Below are 19,943 nucleotides of genomic sequence, written 5' to 3'. Positions count from 1 at the left end.
GTCAAGGTCCTTGTATTATTTGACTAACCAGAGTAATTGGTTACCTTACCATTTCCTTACCATTAATAGATGATCCCTGAACTGGGTGGTGGAGCATGCCTGTAATCCCAGCACTTGGGAGGCAGAGGCAGGTGGATCTTTGTGAGTTCAAGGCCAGCCTAGTCTACAGAGTGAGTTCCAGGAGAATTAGGGCTACACAGAGAAACCCTGTCTCAGAAAAAACAGAACAAAACAGAAAAAAGATGGTCTCTGATTCACCTTAGTATTTCAAACACAGGCCCAGACAAACAGGGGGTGTCCACTATGTGTCAGATGAATACACGAATAAGCCACGAAAGAATGACTGAGGGCAGTTTAGTGACTGCCTATAACTCCTGAGGTCCTAGCTACTTTTGCCCATCTGGTGTGCTGTTCATCCTATGCTCCCTTAGAATAAAACTCTGATTATGCTTCTCCTTTAAAACAGGTGTCCAATATTTATTTTGCAAACAAATCCACATGCATATAGGCAATGATACATATAAGGGAGGCATAATTCCCAGAGAATTCATGATAATGGGTGATAAGAGAGAGAGATCCAGGAGATCGACAGAAGGGCAGTTCCAGGATCCAGACAAGAGGGCAGAATTCTTCCTATTGTTCATTGGGGTTTGGGTTGGCATCTGGGTACTTGGTGAGGTCGAAGGTCAGGACTTTGCTGATCACACAGTCCCCTTGCTGAAGGAGGGGAAAAAATGTCAGGAGAGAATTAAGAAAGGTATACAGCTCAGGACCAGAGGCTGAAAAACTGCCTCCCTATGTGTCTGCTCAAAGGCCAGGCAATGGTTCTTTCTGGATATGAGAGAAAGCATTCTATCCCATGTACCTTCTTTCTTTGCCTACCTCTCCACTTTGCTCCTGTCTCTACTGTCTGGCTGCCTCTGCCAGGAAGAGCTGGCTAAACGTTCAGGGCAGGGCTCCAAGAAGCCCACAGGGCTGCTCAGGACGTGATTCCCTCCACTCCTCCACTCTTTCACTGCTGCTTTCTCTTCCTGCCTTGGGGAGTTGGGCAGGAAGAGGACTGGCTCCTGAGGCCAGCCCACCCTACCTCAGGATAGACTCCAATGAGGCTCTCAGCCTTGGTGTAGAATTCCTCTTTGAGAGAGATGACAATAGCCTGGAAGTTGCAAGTTGACTGCTCCTTGATGTAATTTGCCACCTGTGGGAGGGGTGGTTAGCAGCGCAGTCCAAGTAAGCAGGTGGGGGAGGGAGTAAGGGAGACTAAGAAAAAGCTATTGAGGGTTGGGGATTTAGCTCAGTGGTAGAGCGCTTGCCTAGCAAGCGCAAGCGCAAGACCCTGGGTTTGGTCCTCAGCTCGAAAAAGAAAAAAAAAAAAAGAAAAAGAAAAAAGAAAAAAGGAAAAAAAGAAAAGGCTATTGATGATCAAAACAAGGATGATCCAATCTTCCTGGAACATAGACTAGGCAGCAGGAATAGCTAGGGCACAATCAAGAATTGCTCTCTGAAACCCAGCCCCAATTTGGGGCTTCCCTCCCAGACCTCAACTTTCTTGCACTCACCTTGCCAATGTTGGTGTTATCCAAGGCAGCATCAATTTCATCCAGGACGAAGAAGGGGGCTGGCTTGTAGCTAGGAGGGAATGAATGGGTGAGCTAATAATAAGGAAAGGACAGCAAGAAGAGCGTGCCAGCCCCACAGCCAGAATAGGGCAACTGCATTCATAGACCAAATAACCCAAGTCTAAAATTTACAGTGTCCTAGGCCCCTGAATACCCTCCTCAGTATCTGGCTCTGTGTGCCACTATCCCCCTACGACCATGGAAAAACAGGGCTTTTTCCAGGAACTTCCAGGTTGGCTAGGGAGACAACTGTCTTCAAAAAGCAAGCTATCTGTAGGTCTACTATATCCCAACATACATCACACTTTGACATGCCTCCTTGCCTCCAGACATGCAGCAGGTTCAGCCTAGAATGCTTGCTGGGTTCCTTAGCAAACTTTTCTTTTAAAAAATTATTTTATGTGTGTAAGTGTTTTTCATTAATGTGTATATGTGTACCATGTGCAAGGCTGATGCCTACAAAAATCACAAGAGGTGTTGAAAACCAAACCTAGGTCCTCTGCAAGAGCACTTGAACCACTGAGCTACCTCTCCTGCCCCCAAACACTACTCATGGTTTTATCTTTCCCTGCCCATCACTTACCCTTAAAAACCTCCCTTAGCCCATCCACACACTGAAGGTTAGCTGCCCCTCCTCTGTGTCTGGCTTCCTCTAGTCTGTGAGCTCCTTAGGCCAGAGACCACGTCTGACTCATCTGTCCCCATGCTCTCAACAGGGTCTGGTACAGAGCAGCACTCAAGAAATGCTCCCAAAGTGATACTGTATAATTAAACGCTAAGTCATAGGGGTCATATTTAAGCACTACTGGCCTGGGATGGGGACGTGTCAAGGTATGCTAGAGGTCAAAGAGGGCTTCCCAGAGGAAGGGAAGGAGAATGAAGAGGTCAAGCTAGATATGTACAGAAAGAGCTTACTAGCTAGCAACCATGTGAGGAAAAGCCTAGAAGTGGAACTAAATACAGAAAGATAGGCTGAGTGGATGAGGGTAGATGGAAAAGACAGGTCTAAAAAAACCAAGGCAGATGTGCTACAGGAGATAGAGAGGGAAATGTGATACAATGCAGACACTAAAACACCTTCACCTATGCAGATCTCGGCATATCTTTGGGCCCCAGAGAATCTGGTTGCCTCAGCTCTGTGTCTCCACCAACTGCCCTATGGGGCAGAGCCTTCCTTACCTGTGGATGGCAAAAAGCAAGGCCAGAGCTGCAACTGTCTTCTCCCCGCCTGACAAATTGTCCATAGGCCGGAAGCGTTTGCCAGGAGCTACACAATTGTAGTTGATGCCATCCAAATAGGGCTCTTCAGGATTCTCGGGGCCCAGGAATGCCTAGAGGAAGACAGAAGGGGGGAGGACCTGGATGTGTGGATGAGCATGGTGATGGGAAGGGGAAGAGCAGCTGAGGAGGAATGGTAGGAGCTGGTTGCATAAGAGCTGAAGTCTACCTGGGCACTGCTGTTTCGGGACAGAGCCTTATAGATCTCATCAATGTTGGTAGCCACAGATTCAAAACAAGCATTGAATCGGTCAAAGCGCTCCTTCTTAATCTGTTCAAATGCCTGCTTGGCCTTCTTTGCTCGCTTTCGTGCTGCCTCAAACTCTGCCAGACAAAAAAAAAAAAAAAAAAAAAAGAGCAGATGATGAGCTCTCAGTGCCCTGGGTTCTGCTAGGGTTGAGAACCACACCCCGCCAAGAACAACCTATAAATGAAAATTCTAGTGGCAACCTACAAAGGAAGAGACATGCCTGAAGAGAGCCCCACAAGGATCAGTAGCCAGTGAGTTGGCCACCGCATAGTCTAGTCCTAGAGCCACACAAACATGGGTTCTCACGGATTCCATGAGCTCTACCAGCAGCTATCTTGGCACCATCATTTGCTCCCCAGAAGCAAGCAGATAACCCCACTGTTTAGGGTAGCCGGCAATGTAAAAACAGGAGCCGGCGTGACATACCAGTACACCGTTACCACACCTTCCGTCTTCTGCTCTCATCTAAAGCCCGGGAAGGTCAGTCAGTCTTACCATCTGAGGTCTCCTGGAACTTATCTCGGACACTCTCCAGCTTTTCCATGGCCTTCATGTTGGGGGCAGCAATCCGCTGAAGCACACTCTGCTGCTCATTCAGCTTTTGCTGTAGTGTGTTCATCTCTTGCTTGATTTCCTCCTCCGCCTGTGCATCCTGTAACCCCACACCCAGCAACAGTAAGGAGCATCTGACCCCAAGTCCAGATTACCTGAGAGATGAGTGGAGCTTGGGGATCTGCTCCTAGGCAGAAGGCCAGTTCTTCCAGCTTGGTGTCTTTCACAAAATCTAGCTTGACGTAACAGTTCCAACTATCACTGAAATTCTAGGTGAATGTGGCTTTCTCGCCTTTAGTTCTTCCTCCAGATCCTGCCAATCTATCTGTCTCTGGAGGAACAGCTGCGATGGCCTTCTCTGCCTTAGCCCAGGCCATGAGCCAGCACCACCCCAGGGTGACCTAAAGCTCCTCACAGACTGCTCTGGCCTGCACTTACAGCTCCACAATAACTAAGGCAGCTCATGCTGTCCTCTTAAATCATTGTATCTGAACAAATTCCACTCCATTTTGGTTTAGGGCTCCTTAGAGCTACTGTAAATGCATGTTTGAATTTGTGCCTCACTGCCACTTTTAGTTAATAACTACTTTAACTGAATATCCGCCAAGAGCTGTTCCTGTGTTCACAGAATTCAAGGAGCTAACAGAAACACGACTAAGTGAATAATCAGAATAGTGCAGGATGAATGTAAAGACAGTGACAAGCAGTGTTGAATCAGCACACAAGAAGGGAACCCGATTCTGATGGTGGTCAGGGAAAGTTTCTGGGCGTGTGTGTAAGTTAAAGTCTATGGGATGAACAGCAGAAGACAAAAGAGTAGACATGGTTTTGTATACAGCCGAGAACATTACAGGCAAAAGCTGGAGAGGAGGGTCGTCATTGGTTTTTCATTGAATTCAAAGCAATTCAGAAATAATCAACTTTAGAAGCCACCCCTTTTAAAGAATCAATATGGCACTACTAACAATTTGTGTGCATACATGATCATGTTCATGCACTCTCAGGAAGTATGGTGAGGAACCATAAAGAAAGAGAAGTGAGACAGACAAGCAAAGGACAGGTTATAAAAGGCCGTACAAAACATACATTTTTATCTCAAAGGAGACCAATGTGATTTCAAGAGTGAGAAGGACATGAGAATATATTTATATTTTTAGAAACAGAGAAGAGCCCTGGTATCCCTGGAAGCTAGAAGACAGCATTAACTCTCCTGGAACTAAAGTTAGAGATAGCTGGGAGCCACCGTGTGGGTGCTAGGAACAGAACTTGGGTCTACTGCAAGTACAGTAAATGCTCTTAAATTTTAAACTATGTCTCTAGCTCCAAAACTTATATTCTAATAAGCTATAAAATCTAAATAAAAAAACAAACAAAAATCTAAAAGTGAAGTGCTTCATTTCTAAATGCACATGATTCATAATCAACAATGAGACTGACACAGTAATTAAAAGTACACAGAGAAAAGCCCAGGACACTAAGTTCTATCGAACTTTATTAGTGCTATTATTTTGGGGACAGGGTCTCACTATGTAGTGCTGGTTCTCTTGGAACTATGTAGACCAGGCTGTCCTCAAACTCACAGAGATCCACCAGCCTCTGCCTCCCACGTGCTGGGATTAAAGGCGTGCGCCACCACACCTGGCAACTTTAAAGGAAAATCTAATATCAATGCTTGTTAAACTGTTCCATGAAATAGAAAGGAAAGGAACATCACCAATTTCATTCTTTTGAAGCCAGCCAGCTTCAAAATCAGGTAAAGATAATGACAAAAGAAAACTATAGACCCAAAGTCCCCAGTGAACACAGACACTTACATTTTCAGGAAAATACAAACAATTCAAGAGCATATCAAGATCATGACCAAGTTTGTTTCATCCCAAGGATGCAAGGCTAGTTCAACATATGTAATGACGAACTCACAACAACAGTTACCTGCACAGAGCCACACAGGACAGTCCTTGTCAGTAATCAGTGATGGAAGAGAAAGGTGCTTGGTTGCTCATGGGGCCATGACTCTTCCTGCTTATTGAGTTTCTGAGAGTGGTGAAATCATTTTCTCCAGTTATGTACCCAGTGCTGAGACCACCAAGCTCCCCCAGGTAGCTCCAAATCTGTTCGTTTGGACAGCCCTAGTTACTCACCAAGTCACAAAACAAGTAGACATGAACATGAGAAAAAGACTTGTACTGATGTGGGGTGAGTAGGTAGTGGCAGTAGAGAGATGAGAGAGGGTGTGTGTGATAAGTATGCATTATGTACATGTGTGAAATTGTCAAATAATATTTAATTAATAAAACATTAAGAATTAAAACATATGCAAATCAATACATGTCATTTAACAATGTAATCTTTTTAGATTTACTTTTTAAGATATTTTATTAATTTTTGAGAATTTCATACATGCATACAAAGTATTTTGATCATGTTCACCCCCACTCTTCCCCTACTCCTTCTAGATCAATGGTTTTCAACCCGTGGGTCACAACCCCTTTGGGAGTTGAACCACACTTTCACAGGGTTCACCAAAGAGTATCAGAAAACACAGATATCTACATTACAATTTCTGACAGTAGCCAAGTTCCAGTTAGGAAGTAGCGATGAAAATACTTTGATGGTTGGGGTCAGCACCGCAGGAGGAACTGACTGTGTTAAAGGGCTGCAGCGTTACAAAGGGTGAGAACCATTGGTCTAGATCCACCTCCACTCCTCCATCCCTCAAATTCCAGTCATTTCTTTATGAACTTATTTACATTTTTTTCATGCAATATATTTTGTCCATATTCTTTTCCCTCCCCCAACTTCTTCCTATCCGGCTAACTTCATGTTCTTTCTCTCTCAGAAATAAATAAGTAAAACTTTAAAAGGAAAAAAATCCCACCAAATCCCACTGAGTCCAGTATGCTCTGTCCATATACTAACAAGTGTGAGACCATCCACTAGAACATGGTCCACCTTTCAAATTTACATCTCCTTAAAAAAAACTAACTCTCTCCCTCAGAATGTATCAACCATTAACAGCTCTTCCGCTAGATGTGGGGGTTCCTGAGCCTTTCATGTTAGAGTGTGTTTTTTCGTTTTTAATTAGGTATATGAACCAGTGTATGGGTTTGTACACATGAATGCTGGCACCCACTGGAGGACAGCAGAGTCGGCTCGCCTGGAGCTGGCATTACAGGTGGTTGAGTTGCATGAAATGGGGTTAGGAATCAAACTCAGATCCTCAGTAAGAGCGATGCGTGCTCTTAACTGCTGTGTCATCTTTCTAGATGACCATGCTAGAATGCTGATTGGCTCTATCTTACACAGAAGAACCACAGCTGCTGAGTGTGACTGTGCACATGTGCGTGTGAACGCAGGTACCCAGGGAAGCTGAAAGCGCCAGATCTCCCTACAGCTGACATTACAGACTATGAGCCATTCAACATAGGTGCTGGAAACCAAACTTTGGTCCTGTGCAAGAACAGTATGTATTCTTAATTGCTGAGCCATCATCCTTCTAGCCATCCATATAAATAATTGTAAGGCCAAATACATGACCATTCCTATATAGATACAGAAACGGCCTTTAACACAGTTCAACATGCCTTCAAGATAAAAGTCCTGGAGAAATTAGGAACAATGCAACATACCTCGAAACAATAAATGTTATATATGGCAAACCTATGGCCAACATTATAATAAACAGTGAAAAACTGAAAATATTTCCTCTAAATTTTGGTATGAGACAAAGAAGTCAACTCTCTACACTCTTAGCCAATACTGTGCTGAAAGTCTTGCTAGAACAGTAAGGCAAGAGAAAGCCATAAAAAGGATAAAAATAGGAAACAAAGAAGTGAAATTACTCATATTCGCAGACGTGATTCTGTTCTTGACCCTATACACTCTACCAGAAAACGCTTACATTTAATAAACACTTTTAGTAAAGTTGCAAGATAGAAAATCAACATACAGGGCTGGAGAGATGGCTCAGAGGTTAAGAGCACTGACTGTTCTCTTTCAGAGGTCCTGAGTTCAATTCCCTGCAACCACATGGTGGCTCACAACCATCTGTAATGAGATCTGGTGCCCTCTTCTGGCCTGCAAGGACACATGCACACTGAACGCTATGTATAATAAATAAATCTTTAAAAAAAAAAGAAAATCAACATACAAAAATTAGTAGCTCTCATATTCCTGAGAGAGAAATTAGGAAAAAAACAACCTATGTACAATAGCTCCCCCCAAAATAAAGTATCTAGTAAAGACTTATACAATGAAAACTTAAAAATTCAATTAAAGAAGATACCAAATGACAGAGAGACTTCCCATGCTTCTAGACTAGCAGATTTTGTTGTGAAAATGGCTTTTGTTACCAAAAGTAATCTACAGATTCAATGCATTCCCATCAAAATTCCAACGACATTCTTCACAGAACTAGAAAAAAAAATCTAAAAATTAATACAAAAACACAAAAGACTTCATACAGCCAAATCAATCCTAAGTAAAAAGAACATTGCTGGAAATATTATTATACCTGTCTTAAAATTGTATTACACTCCTAGCTAGGGAGCTATTGGTAGTTGACAGCTGCTGGGAAGGGCCGAGTCAGTTCTCTCTAAGGGTGTGGCCTCTAGTAGGCTGATCATACTGTAGTGAAAGGCCATAGATCCAAGAATATAGAGACAGCACTGACTTTATTTGATGGGTTTATAAAAAAAAAAGGGGGAGGAAGAAGATGCCACCAAGTTGGGTAGGTAGGGAAGGAGGGTTGGATCCGAGAAGTCTGAGGAGAGGGGGTGAATATGATCAAAATACACTGCATGAAATTTTCAAAGAATTAAGGGAAAAAATTACATCACAGAACAATAAAAACAAACATGTAGACCAAAAGAATAAGACAAGACCCAGAAATAAACTCACAGTTGGGGGCATCTAATTTTTGATAAAAGCATCAAGAATATCTACTGGAAAACATGTCTTTTACCCTAAACAAAAACCATGCCAAAATGGATGAAAGACTTACTTTAAAAACCTCCAACTCCAAAAGTGTTACAGGAAGATAGAAAGAATACACTTGAAGTTACAGGTATAAACAAGAACTTTCTGAACAGGACTGAAATAGCACAGAAAATAGTCCCAAGAACCAATAAATGGGACATGAAACTAAAAAAGTCTGCATAGCAAGAGAAACCATCAGCAGAACAAACAGCCTACACAGTAGGAGAAAATCTTTGCCAGTTAAGCCTCGGACAGGGGACTGATATCTAGAATATATAAAGAATTACAAAAAGTAAAACACCCAAGTCACAAAACTGCCAATCAATAAAAGGGTTAATGTAATGAACAGATAGTTCTCAAAAGAAGAAACACAAATGGCCAATATTTCAAAAGGCCCAGCAAGATGGCTCAGTGGATAGTGTACTTGTCACCAAACCTGAGTTCAAACTACAGAACCCACAAAGTGAAAGGAGAGAAGTGACTCCAGCAGGTTGTCCTCTGACCTCCACACGTGTGCCATGTGCCAGTCTATGGACGCACGATAAATAAATAAATGTAACTATATATATATATATATATATATATATATATATATATATATATATAGTGAATGTTCACTACTGTTAGCCAGCAGGAAAATGCAAATTAAAACTGCTTTGAGATTCTATCTCACCCTCAAGTCAGAATGATTCTGATCAAGAAAGCAATTAACAATAAATGCTGGTGAGGCTGTGGGAAAAGAGCAGACCTTATTCACTGCTAACAAGAGTGTAAATATTGCCATTAAGGAAATCAATATGGCTCCTCAAAAAATTCAAGACAGCTGGGCATGGTGGGGTACACTTTTAATTCCAGTATTTGGGAGGCAGCGGCAGGAGGATCTCTGAGTTTGAGGCCAGCTCGGTGTACATATTGAGCTCCAGGAAAGCCAGGGCTACATAAAGATAGCACTAACACATGACTCAGCTATATTAGTCTTGGGCATATATCCAAAGGACTCTAGATTCTACCACAGAGATACTTGCACATTCATGTATACTGCCGTACTACTCACAATTGCAGGGGAATGGAACCAGATTAGATGTCCTTCAACAGAAGAATGGATGATGAAAATATGGGATGTATCAACAACAGAGTTTTACTCAGCTGTTAAGAAAAATGAAATTGTGAAATTTTCAGGAAAATGGATGGAAGTGAAAAGTATTAATTAAGTGAGGTGCCCAGTCTCAGAAAGACAAAGATGTTTGCATGTGTGTAAATAAGGGGTGTGAGAGTGAGTGGGTATAGACTAGAAAACTAGAAAGGAAACCACCAAAGTATTGAGAAAGGAAGCACGGGGGAAGGTAACATGTGACAGGAAAGTGGAAAAAAGGCTACTGAGGCTGGAAGGGCACAAGGGAGGAGAGATGGGCAAAGTGGGGAGGGGGGGGGACAAAAAACAAATTTTGTTAGAAAAGGGCCATAATGGAAAAAAAAAACTACACTGAAAAGTCACACCCATGTTGAATAAGCAATTTATGGAAAGAAAGAAAATAAAATCCTGTTTGAAGATCTTTACAAACTGATGAGGAATGGTCTGTAGAATAGGCTTTTAAGTGAAAATTAAAAGTATACGATAGTTTACTATTATCTAAAAGGAGGTGATAATATGAATACAATTGCATGCAAACGTATTTGTATTTTAAAGCCACAACAAAAGGGCAATCTAAAAACTAATTACAAAGTGACCTACTGATGAAGAGAAGGGGACAGAAATAGAAGCCAGAATTCACTTCATGTACCCTGTTTTATACTTTTGACCTTAGAACCATATGATCCTGCGTAGTTATAAAACAAAACTAAACAGAAATATGAGAAATGTTTGGCAAAAAATTATTGGGGAACAAGATGTTCACAAGATGACAAAGTACCACTCTAGAAATTCCTTGCTAATTAATGACAAAGACAAAAGTGTATACTTAGCAGTGAGGAACCTGGCAATTCATACTTTTAACTATGGGATTAAACTCAGCATCATTTGTTAATAATGGACAAATCCTGATAGGATGTATGTCATGGTGAAATCAACATAAAACACACTACCTCTGCATCCTGAGTGTTGGGATTACAGGTGTGTGCCCTCACACCTAGCTCTAGAGTTGAACTATCTTACTGCCTGTATTTTCTTCACAAGGTTCAGGATAAAAAAAGAAAGACAAAGAAAACCAGTGTACATGTAGTATAGTGTGAAAGTCAGGGAGAGAAGAGAGATGAGAGAAAGAAAATATGATAAAATTGGGTCAGTAAGTTGGCTCACCCTGACAACCTAAGTTTGGTCCCTGGGACTTACATGGTGGAAGGAGAGAATGGACTCCAAAAAGTTGTGTTTTGACTTTGCATTCATGCTGTGGTACTCACACATCATATATACACATAGGCACAATTTTTAAAAAGGGTTAGGAAACAAGATTTTTCAGTGAGAGTAACTAGAGACATAAACCTAAGGACAATGATGTTAAACTGAAAATTTCAGTTTTAATTAGAAGTATTAATATGAACTCTGTAATAATTTCATTTTTCCTTCAAATTTACTTAAGAGTTATAGAAAAACTAAGCAGTCAGCTGTCTTGAGCACTCCAGTGTCCAGATGGTAGTTACCAAATAGTAGCATTTCGCACTGAATAAAAGAGTCAAGAGCTTCTCAGGGAAAGGGGTAAGAAATATAGAGGATGAGCCTAGACATATCAGGAACTAAGGAAGAAGATGAACAAAGACTTCAAAGGGTTATTATGTCAAGATGATGCAGAATGCCAACCCGAATGCATTCCCACTGGCTAAAGACAGAGCACCAAGAAGAAGCACACGACTGAAAGCCACCATATGTACTTCAACTCCTAAAGTCTCAATGATAGAAAACAAGTTGGTGAACAAGTGCTGAGATGCCAGGAAGCAATTCCTAACCATGTGAACTGATGATGAAGAGAGAATGAAGCTGCCTTTCCTATGTTACTGTACCTTAGGGCTACCAAGTGGTGAGAGGAAACTGCTCTATGTATTTTGGCTTTTTATAAAAAAGAAATTAAAGAAGATGGCCATTTTACAATAGGGACCAACAAAATGATCCTCCTATAATGAGACCCTACAGATTTCCTGCAGAAACAACACTGTTCCCGGGGAGCAAAATACCCACCCTACCACTGAGAAGCAATGCTGTAAAACAAAAAGGATTTTTGGAAAATAAAACCAAATACCATTACTATACCTAAGAATATTAACAGTAATTCTAACATCAAAAGTCAGTACTGAAATTCTTGTTCTATAAATTCTTTCTTAAAGGTTTGCCAAAGCTGAATTCAAAGAAGGTGCAAATGTTGGATATTTCTCTGAAGTTTCACCCTCCAAGTGTCTTCTCCATCTCGTTTCTCTGCAATGGGTTCAAGTTAGAGGCACCTACTTGGATGGGCTGACTGCTTTCTCAGTCTGTACCAGTGGCTCTTTTGTTCTTTTCTTTGCTCTACTAGGAACTGAACCAACGGCACTGTGCAAGTGGTAAGCACTCTATCACTGGGTAATAGCCCTAGTCTTCTCTGCCCTTTGAAATTTCCCATCTAGCTACTCAGGAGACTGAGGTAGAAAAACTGCTTGAACCTAGGAGTTTGAGGCCAGCCTGGGCGAAAGATGAGACCCTGTCTCAAATAAAATATAATAAATAAAAAGAAATGAAGTTTGCCACAGACTAAATTTGGGCAATTGCATTTGTGCTTTATTTTACTGGTCCCTCTAGCACCAATGTTTCTCATACAATCAGGTCTGGGGTTTCAACCAAAAATGGACTGAAAATAGCCTTTTAAAAATTCTGTTTGTAGGGGCTGGAGAGATAGCTCAACAGTTAAGAGCACCCACATGGTGGCTTACAATTGTCTATAACTCTGGTCTGAAGGGATCCAATGACCTCCACAGGCAGTGGGCATGCACATGGTACATGCACATGGTACACGCACATACAAGCAAATAAAATATATCTAAAAAAACTATGCCTGTTACTGAATATGTAGTGTTTTCTTGTCATTATTCCCTAAATACAGTATAGTAACTATTTACATTGCACTAGGCATTGTAACTAAGCTAGAGATGATGTAAAGTATTAGGAAGCCAGGTGTGATGGCACCTGTCTTTAATCCCAGCACTTGGGAGGCAGAGGCAGGTAGTTCCCTGAATTCAAGGCTAGCCTGGTATACATAGAGAGTTCCAGGACACCCAGGGTTATGTAGTGAAATCCTGTCTCAATAAATAAATAAATGAATAATAAACGAAGTATGAGGGAGAATCTGTTTAAGTTACATAAGAATGCTAGAGCATTCTTATATGAAAGACTTGAGTGTGGAACATGTGCAAGAAACTATGTCATGACAGCAAATAACTGACATGTGCAAAAGGAGTTACAATTCTATAGTACCACATATGCTAGTCTCACTGCCACAACCAAGACCTGAAATTCAATCAAACTCTACATTTATTTACCAGTTTATAGGAAATACTGGGAATGAAGAACATAACTAAGTACTATCACATAGATATAATCAGCCAAATCCAGAGTGCAGAAAATCCTACAGGACCAATGTCATGGTTTGTTTCTTCCACAAATAAATCGAAAAAAGAGAGACAGAGATAGAGAAACAGACATAGAAAAAGTTATAGATTAGCAGAGACCAATCTTAACATGTGGACTACATTTCATCCTGGTTAGTCTTTTGCCAACTTGACACAAGCTAGAGTTATCTTGGAAGAGAAACCTCAATTGAGAAAATGCCTCCATTAGATTACCTGTAGGCAAGTCTCATGTGGGAGGGCCCAGCACACTTCAAGCAGCACCACCCTGGGCAAGTAGTGCTGGGTGGTGTAAGAAAGCAGGCTGAGTAAGCCATGAAGAGCAAGCCAGTAAACACATCCCTCCATGGCCTCGGCTTTAGTTCCTGCCTCCAGATCCCTGCTCTTCTTTGAGTTCCTTCCTTAGCTTCCTTCAGTGACGGACTGTGTGGTAGGTAGTCTGAATGTAACTGGCTCCTATAATCTCATAAGGAGTGGTACTATTAGGAGGTGTGGCTTTGTTGGAGTGGGTATGACCTTGTTGGAGGAAGTGGGTCACTGTGGGGGCGGGCTTTGAGGTTTCCTATGTTCAAGATACTGCCCAGTGTCTCAGTCGACTTCCTGTTGCCTGCAAGATGTAGGACTCTCAGCTACTGCTCCAGCACCACATCTGCCTGCGTGCTGCCATGCTCCCTGTCATGATGATAATGGACTGAACCTCTGAAATTGTAAGTAAAACTACCTCAATGAAATGTTTTCTTTATAAAAAGAGTTGCTGTGCTCATGGTATCTCTCAGCACTAGAAACTGTAACTAAGACAGACTGGGACTAGGACAAAGCTGAACAAACCCTTTCCTCTTCAATTTCTTTTTGGTTAGTATATCATCACAGCAATAGAAAAGCAAACCAAAACACGCTTGAATCCTGATGTGGACACAGACAATGCAAAACTAGTTACTGAATATTAGACAGAAAAAAGTAATGCTATTTTATTGTATATGATGGTATAGTATTTAGTTTTCTTAAGAGCCCTCATATTCTGTAGATGCATGCTGGGGTAATTATGAACACAACAATGCTTCAAATTTGCTTTAAAATAGTCCCATGGTGGGGATTATAAAAATCAAGATTGACCATACATTACTAACTGCTGAAGATGGGTAACTGGTGCCTGGTATTCATTATACTATTTTCCTTAGTTCTATGTATATTTGAAATTATCCATAAATTTAAAAAAATAAAGAAATTTCCATGGACATAATAATGAGGAATGGACTACAAAGCAGAATATTTCTTGGAGACTGGTTCCTATAGGAACCTGTGTGAAGTGAAAGTGGCCTTCACTGGAGAGCTGATACAGCAACAACGAGCAAGCAAGGCAGAATCCTCAACACGTTTAGGACGCAAAATTGATAGACTTTGCTAATTACTCAATCATGCAGAGTAAGTGGGGGGAAAGTCAAGAATGAAGCTTAGATTTTTGTATCTGAGCATGTGAGAGGCACTGAAGAAGATCTGGGGAAGAAAGCTGGAGTTTGAGGTAAGCTGTGGGACCAAGTGTAGAGATGCCAGCTGGGGTGAGGACAGAGAAGATAATCACAATGCTAAGGGAGGACAGTACCTGGGGCAGAGGCCTGAGAAGCACCTAAGGCCTACCTGTTTACTGCACAGGTTGTTTTTTTCAATTCTGTGTGCACTTGGGCTTAGGCTAGTGCATACATGCGTACATATATAGATGCATACATACATGTAGGGATATGGGCAACTGAGGGTGCAAGAGGCTCCTGACTCAGTCATCCTTTCCTAGCCAGTTCTTTCCTTTTTAGCCAGACTTCATTTGCCCCACATAGGTTAACCTTTCTTGAGACAGCTGAGAAGATGCCAATGCCTCCTAGCCAGAGTTCTTACCTTCAGATCCTCACACAGGTCACCGTAGTCAATCTCGATGAGGGCCTCTCGAGCATAGATACTGGATGTTTTCTGGGAACCACTCACTGACTCCTCTCCCTGGGAGCTACCCTGCAATGTTGAGATGGAGGGAGAGGCAGATGGAGCAGACTGACCATCTGTATCCCTCTAGAGATTAGGGGTTCCTTTGAAGCTTTCTACGTCTTTGATGCTAGACGACACTGAGGCAGAGGCCAACAGGAAGGTCCAAATTGAAAACTGGGCTCTACCCCTCACCAAGTTTCTTCATTTCTAATGTGAGGACAATGCCCAGCTAGCAGAGCTATAGTTAAGATTATGAATGGTTATGTCGCGGCCTACCAGTGTCTGGAATACTAGTGTTGAAAATACTGTACTGAATTAAACTGAAAGGCGATCTGTGAAGAGTTCCTCGGTTACAATTCTCCACTCGTCATTAGCATCTTTCACTTCTAAAAATCGATAAAATGCCTCAGCCTCTCTGATGTTGCTCCTTTTCCTCCACCTAAACTTCCATACCTCTGCATTGCTGACGTCCTCTACCCAACCCTCTTCTGGCCAACTTCCCTAACTGCAGCTAAGCTAAGTCTCCTCAGGTCCTCCAGTTTCCCATCTTCCTCTGCTCTTGCCTAATGTTCCTCAGTTCTCACTCCTACCAATGTTCAGTATTTGATAGAGCTAAGAGCTCAAGTCCTTAAGATTAATGAATCACTTCATTGTCTTTCTGACCACTCACTAGCTTGCAGCTCTCCTCTCAAGCCAATGTTCCTCTCATAACAAAGCCTGACTTCACTACCTCCACCTTGCCACATCCTTTTGCATCCATCTTTACATCCCTCACAAGTCCTATCTGTTGCTGGCCCTTCGCAGCCATTTTTCATCTCCCATCTCTGGTTAGTTGTTGAGAGATCACTCCCACCACCCACCATAATACTCACTTCTTCCTGACTAATATCATCCATGGTACCCTTTGACAGTGGCAATTTGATGTCCTGCATCTTACAGGCCTGTAGCAGGTTGTGGCGGTCACTGCGCTTCTGTTCAAGCTTGGTCTCAATGGCGGTCACCTCCTTCTGTAAATGAGTCATTTCCCTAAAAAAGGTCCAGGTAGCTATGTTAAGACCCAAATCTGGAAGGCCACCTGCTTTACCTACTTCCACCCATCCCAAGCTGGAATCCACTCACTTGTTGGCACCCCCAAGCTTCTTGCGAATCTCTTCCATCTCGTGGTTCTTGTCATTCACTTCTGACTTTTTGGCCAGGTGCTGATTCTTAAGGTCTTGAAGCTGAGCCATGGTCTCATCTATTATCTTCATGTGTCTTTGTTCCTCCTGGTCCCAGCAGGAGAATAAAGCAAGAAGAGAAGATTCATCTTGGAACCTTCTTTTGCGCCACCCTTCCCAATAGGCAGTTTGTTGGAGTTGTGTGTCACTTTTGATCTCTGTTTTCACACAACTCCTCAGACTTCTTTTATCCTTTCCTAAATCATCTGGTTGCCTTCTGCAGCTACAATTATATAAATTGTCTGTTATAGAGGGGTAGGTTGGGGGGGGGGGAGCCTGAAGGGGCAGGGGGAGGGAAGAGAGGGATCTGTGATTGGTATGTAAAAGGAATAAAAATTTTTCTTAAAAAAGGGAAGAGTTCAAACTATGGAAAAATAAAGGGGAAAGAATGGGGGATTCCCTTGTAATCCCACCAGCCAAAAACAAACTACCATTCTAGCATATTTCCTCCCTTTACAAACAACTTTAGGGTTGAAATTAGATTTTAACTTTATATCATAATCAATGGGGTTTTTTTCCTCCTTCTTTTTGGTTTTGAGACAGGATTTTTCTCTATGTATTATGTACCCCTGGCTTTTCTGGAACTCACTCTGTAGACCAGGCTGGCCTTGAACTCAGAGATCCACCTGCCTCTCCTCCCAAGTGCTAGGGTTTAAGGCATGTGCCACCACTGCCCAGCTCAATGTTTTATTTTTAAGCATTTTCCCAAATCAAACTTTTGTCATATACAACATATTTGTATTTCTTTTTCCTTTATGTACGTGGTGTGTGTACATGCTCACTCACATGCATGTATATGCCACAAGTTTATTTATATCAAGTGTCTTCCACAATCTTTTTTTTTAAGATTTACTTTATTTTTAATTATGTTTATTTATGTATGTTGAGTATGTTCCTGTGAGTGCAGGTGCTTAAGGAGGCCAAAGTCACTGGATGCCTTGGAGGTGAAGTTATAGACAGTTGGGAGCCATGTAACCTGGGTGCTGGGAACCAAACTCAGGCCCTCTAAAAGGGCGGTATGCACTTTTTTTTTTTTGGTTTTGTTTTTTAAGACAAGATTTCTCTATATAACAATCCTGGCTGTCCTGGAACTTGCTCTGTAGATCAGGCTGGCCTCAAACTCAGAGATTCACCTGCCTCTGCCTCAGGACTGCTAGGATTAAAGGCTTATGCCACCAGGCCAGTATGCACTCTTAACTGCCAAGCCATCTCTCAAGCCCTTCCACCTTATTTTTTAAGACAAAGTCTCTCAGCAAACTTAGCACTCATACTGTTAGATTAGCTACCTAGCAAGTCTAGGGATCCTCTTGTGTCTGCCTCCCCAGCACTGGGATTACAAGAGTATATCATTATATTCAGCTTTTTCTGTAAGTGATGGGGAACTGAACTCATGCTTGCATAGCGAGCTCTTTACCAATGGATCATCTTCCCAGTTCTCACATTTGTATATTTAAACTTATACAAGCAATACAGTACATTTTTTGAATAGACACTAACCTGGGATTACCACTAGAAAGAGCAAGAGACTAAGATTGGGAGTGGTCAACAAAACAAGAATTACAGCCTTACATAAAATGTTCTAGTTTGAAATTAAAAACAATTTTTTTCTTGTATGTGTGAAAAGGGCATCAGATCTCCCTAGAGCCACCTGATGTGGGTGCTGAAAACTGAACCTCGGTCAAGTGGGAGAACAGTTCCCATTCTTAACTGCTGGGCTGTCTCCCTAGCCCACATTTTCAGTTTTTCAAAGAAAATTCTTTCTTTCATTCCCCCTTTAATCTTTTAAAAAAATCTTATTAAGGGAGACATGTTGGGCTGGTGATGTGGCTCAGTTGGTAGAGTGTTTGCCTCATGCACAAAGCCAAGGATTTGATCCCTAGCACTGCATAAAACTGAGAGATGCTACATGCCTATAATCTCAGCATGTGGAGGCTATGTGTTGAGTTTGAGGCCAGCATAGGACACGTAAGACCATGTCTCTCTCTGTCTCTCTCTCTGCCTCTTTCTCTCTCACATACACACACAAAAAAGAAAATGCATCTGGAATTTAATTCTCAAATAACTTATAAAAAATAATGAACATATAGAATGCTAAAGCAAACTATGGCAACACAATAACTGATAAATTTTCATGGAGGAGAGTTCTTTGATAGTCAGCCTTCTATATACACTGATTTTTGTATACATGGGTTCACTGGAACATCAGCATTTGGCTAAAAGCTGTACTATGCTAGGTGTGGTGGTACACACCTTTAGTCCCAGCACTCAGGAAGCAGAGGCAATTGGATGTCTGTGAGTTTGAGGCCAGCCTAGTCTACATAGTTCTAACCATCCAGGGATACATAGTGAGACTCTGTTGTTTTGGTTTTTGTTTTTAAATGTACTGAATGTTTAGATATTTTTGTCATTCCCTAAATCATAAAGTATAACAACTACTTATATTGCATTAGATATGATACAGAGATGATTTAAAGCATTCAAGAGGATGTGCATATGTGGTGCTATATTGTGTACCTAATACAATTTGCCTGAAGATCAGAGAACAAGCCACTAGATTAAACGTAGATCCATCTGGATCTCTGGGAGTTCGAGGCCACGCTGGGCTACATGAGATGACTCAGTCTAGGAGAGAAACAGAGCCAGGCAGTGGTGGTACACACCTTTAATCCCAGTACTTGGGAATCACAAGCCTTTAATCCCAGCACTTGAGATCTCATGGCTCTGCCACCAGTATTTGGGAAGCACACACGCCTTTAATCCCAGCACTAGGAAGTAAGATGGCTGGGCGGAGAAAGGAATATAAGACATGAGGAGACAGAACTAAAGCCTTTTCAGCTGAGGCCTTTTCAACTGGAAGCGCTTTTCGGCTAGAGGCCCTTTTTGGCTGGACCCCGTTCGGCTGAGGACTCAGACATTCAGTCAGAGGATTCATGGAGTTGACAAGGTGAGAAGTAGCTGTGGCTTGTTTCTTTGTCTCTCTGATCTTTCAGCTTTTACCCCAATATCTGGCTCCAGGTTTTTTATTGTAAGACCATTTAGCAATTCATGTTACATACATATTTTACAGACAAACAATGCACCATTTTATGGTGCACAAGAGATTGGCATTCTGGTGCTGGGGGTAGAGGTTCCTAGAAACCATCTCCTGTGAGTATCAAATGAAGGCTGTACTATTCTGACATCTTTCTGCTAACCAACAACTATTCAAAGTGAAGTAAAAAGTCACATAACTACACTATCTTGGAGCATCCAGATGTAAATTTAGTCCTGTCCCATTATTTTACTAGGTAATCTGCAAGTGTTTGTAAGATTCCAGTAACACTATTCTAGATCACAAAGGGTTAATGAAGAAATACAAAAGCAACAAATACAGGCATACAAAAGTAAAGTGATATGTTCAAACCAAGAGAACCAAATCGTCTCAGGAAGGAATGCTATAAGGAACAAGGGCTGCACAGTGATTTAAACAGAAAAAAATATAAGGAAAAGTCA

At 41.7% G+C, this 19,943-nt stretch overlaps 1 protein-coding gene across 1 annotated transcript in view; it reads right to left on the bottom strand.

Annotated features, from left to right (window-relative positions):
- Positions 1-456: 456 nt before the first annotated feature.
- Smc1a (structural maintenance of chromosomes 1A) overlaps positions 457-19,943 on the bottom strand; it is a 47,137-nt gene continuing 27,650 nt past the window's right edge. Inside the window, exons 17-25 of the mRNA XM_059249922.1 lie at positions 16,354-16,499; positions 16,107-16,260; positions 15,151-15,261; positions 3,643-3,799; positions 3,067-3,221; positions 2,799-2,950; positions 1,560-1,629; positions 1,088-1,198; positions 457-717 (exon numbers count right to left, since the gene is read on the bottom strand). Coding sequence (XP_059105905.1) covers positions 634-717; positions 1,088-1,198; positions 1,560-1,629; positions 2,799-2,950; positions 3,067-3,221; positions 3,643-3,799; positions 15,151-15,261; positions 16,107-16,260; positions 16,354-16,499 — 1,140 coding nt within the window. The 3' untranslated portion in view covers positions 457-633. The remainder of the gene's footprint in view (positions 718-1,087; positions 1,199-1,559; positions 1,630-2,798; positions 2,951-3,066; positions 3,222-3,642; positions 3,800-15,150; positions 15,262-16,106; positions 16,261-16,353; positions 16,500-19,943) is intronic.

This window comes from Peromyscus eremicus, chromosome X, assembly GCF_949786415.1.
Source record: "Peromyscus eremicus chromosome X, PerEre_H2_v1, whole genome shotgun sequence".
Lineage (NCBI taxonomy): Eukaryota > Metazoa > Chordata > Mammalia > Rodentia > Cricetidae > Peromyscus > Peromyscus eremicus.
Note: the sequence above shows the minus strand (reverse complement) of the source record. Positions and strands in the feature narration are given on the sequence as shown.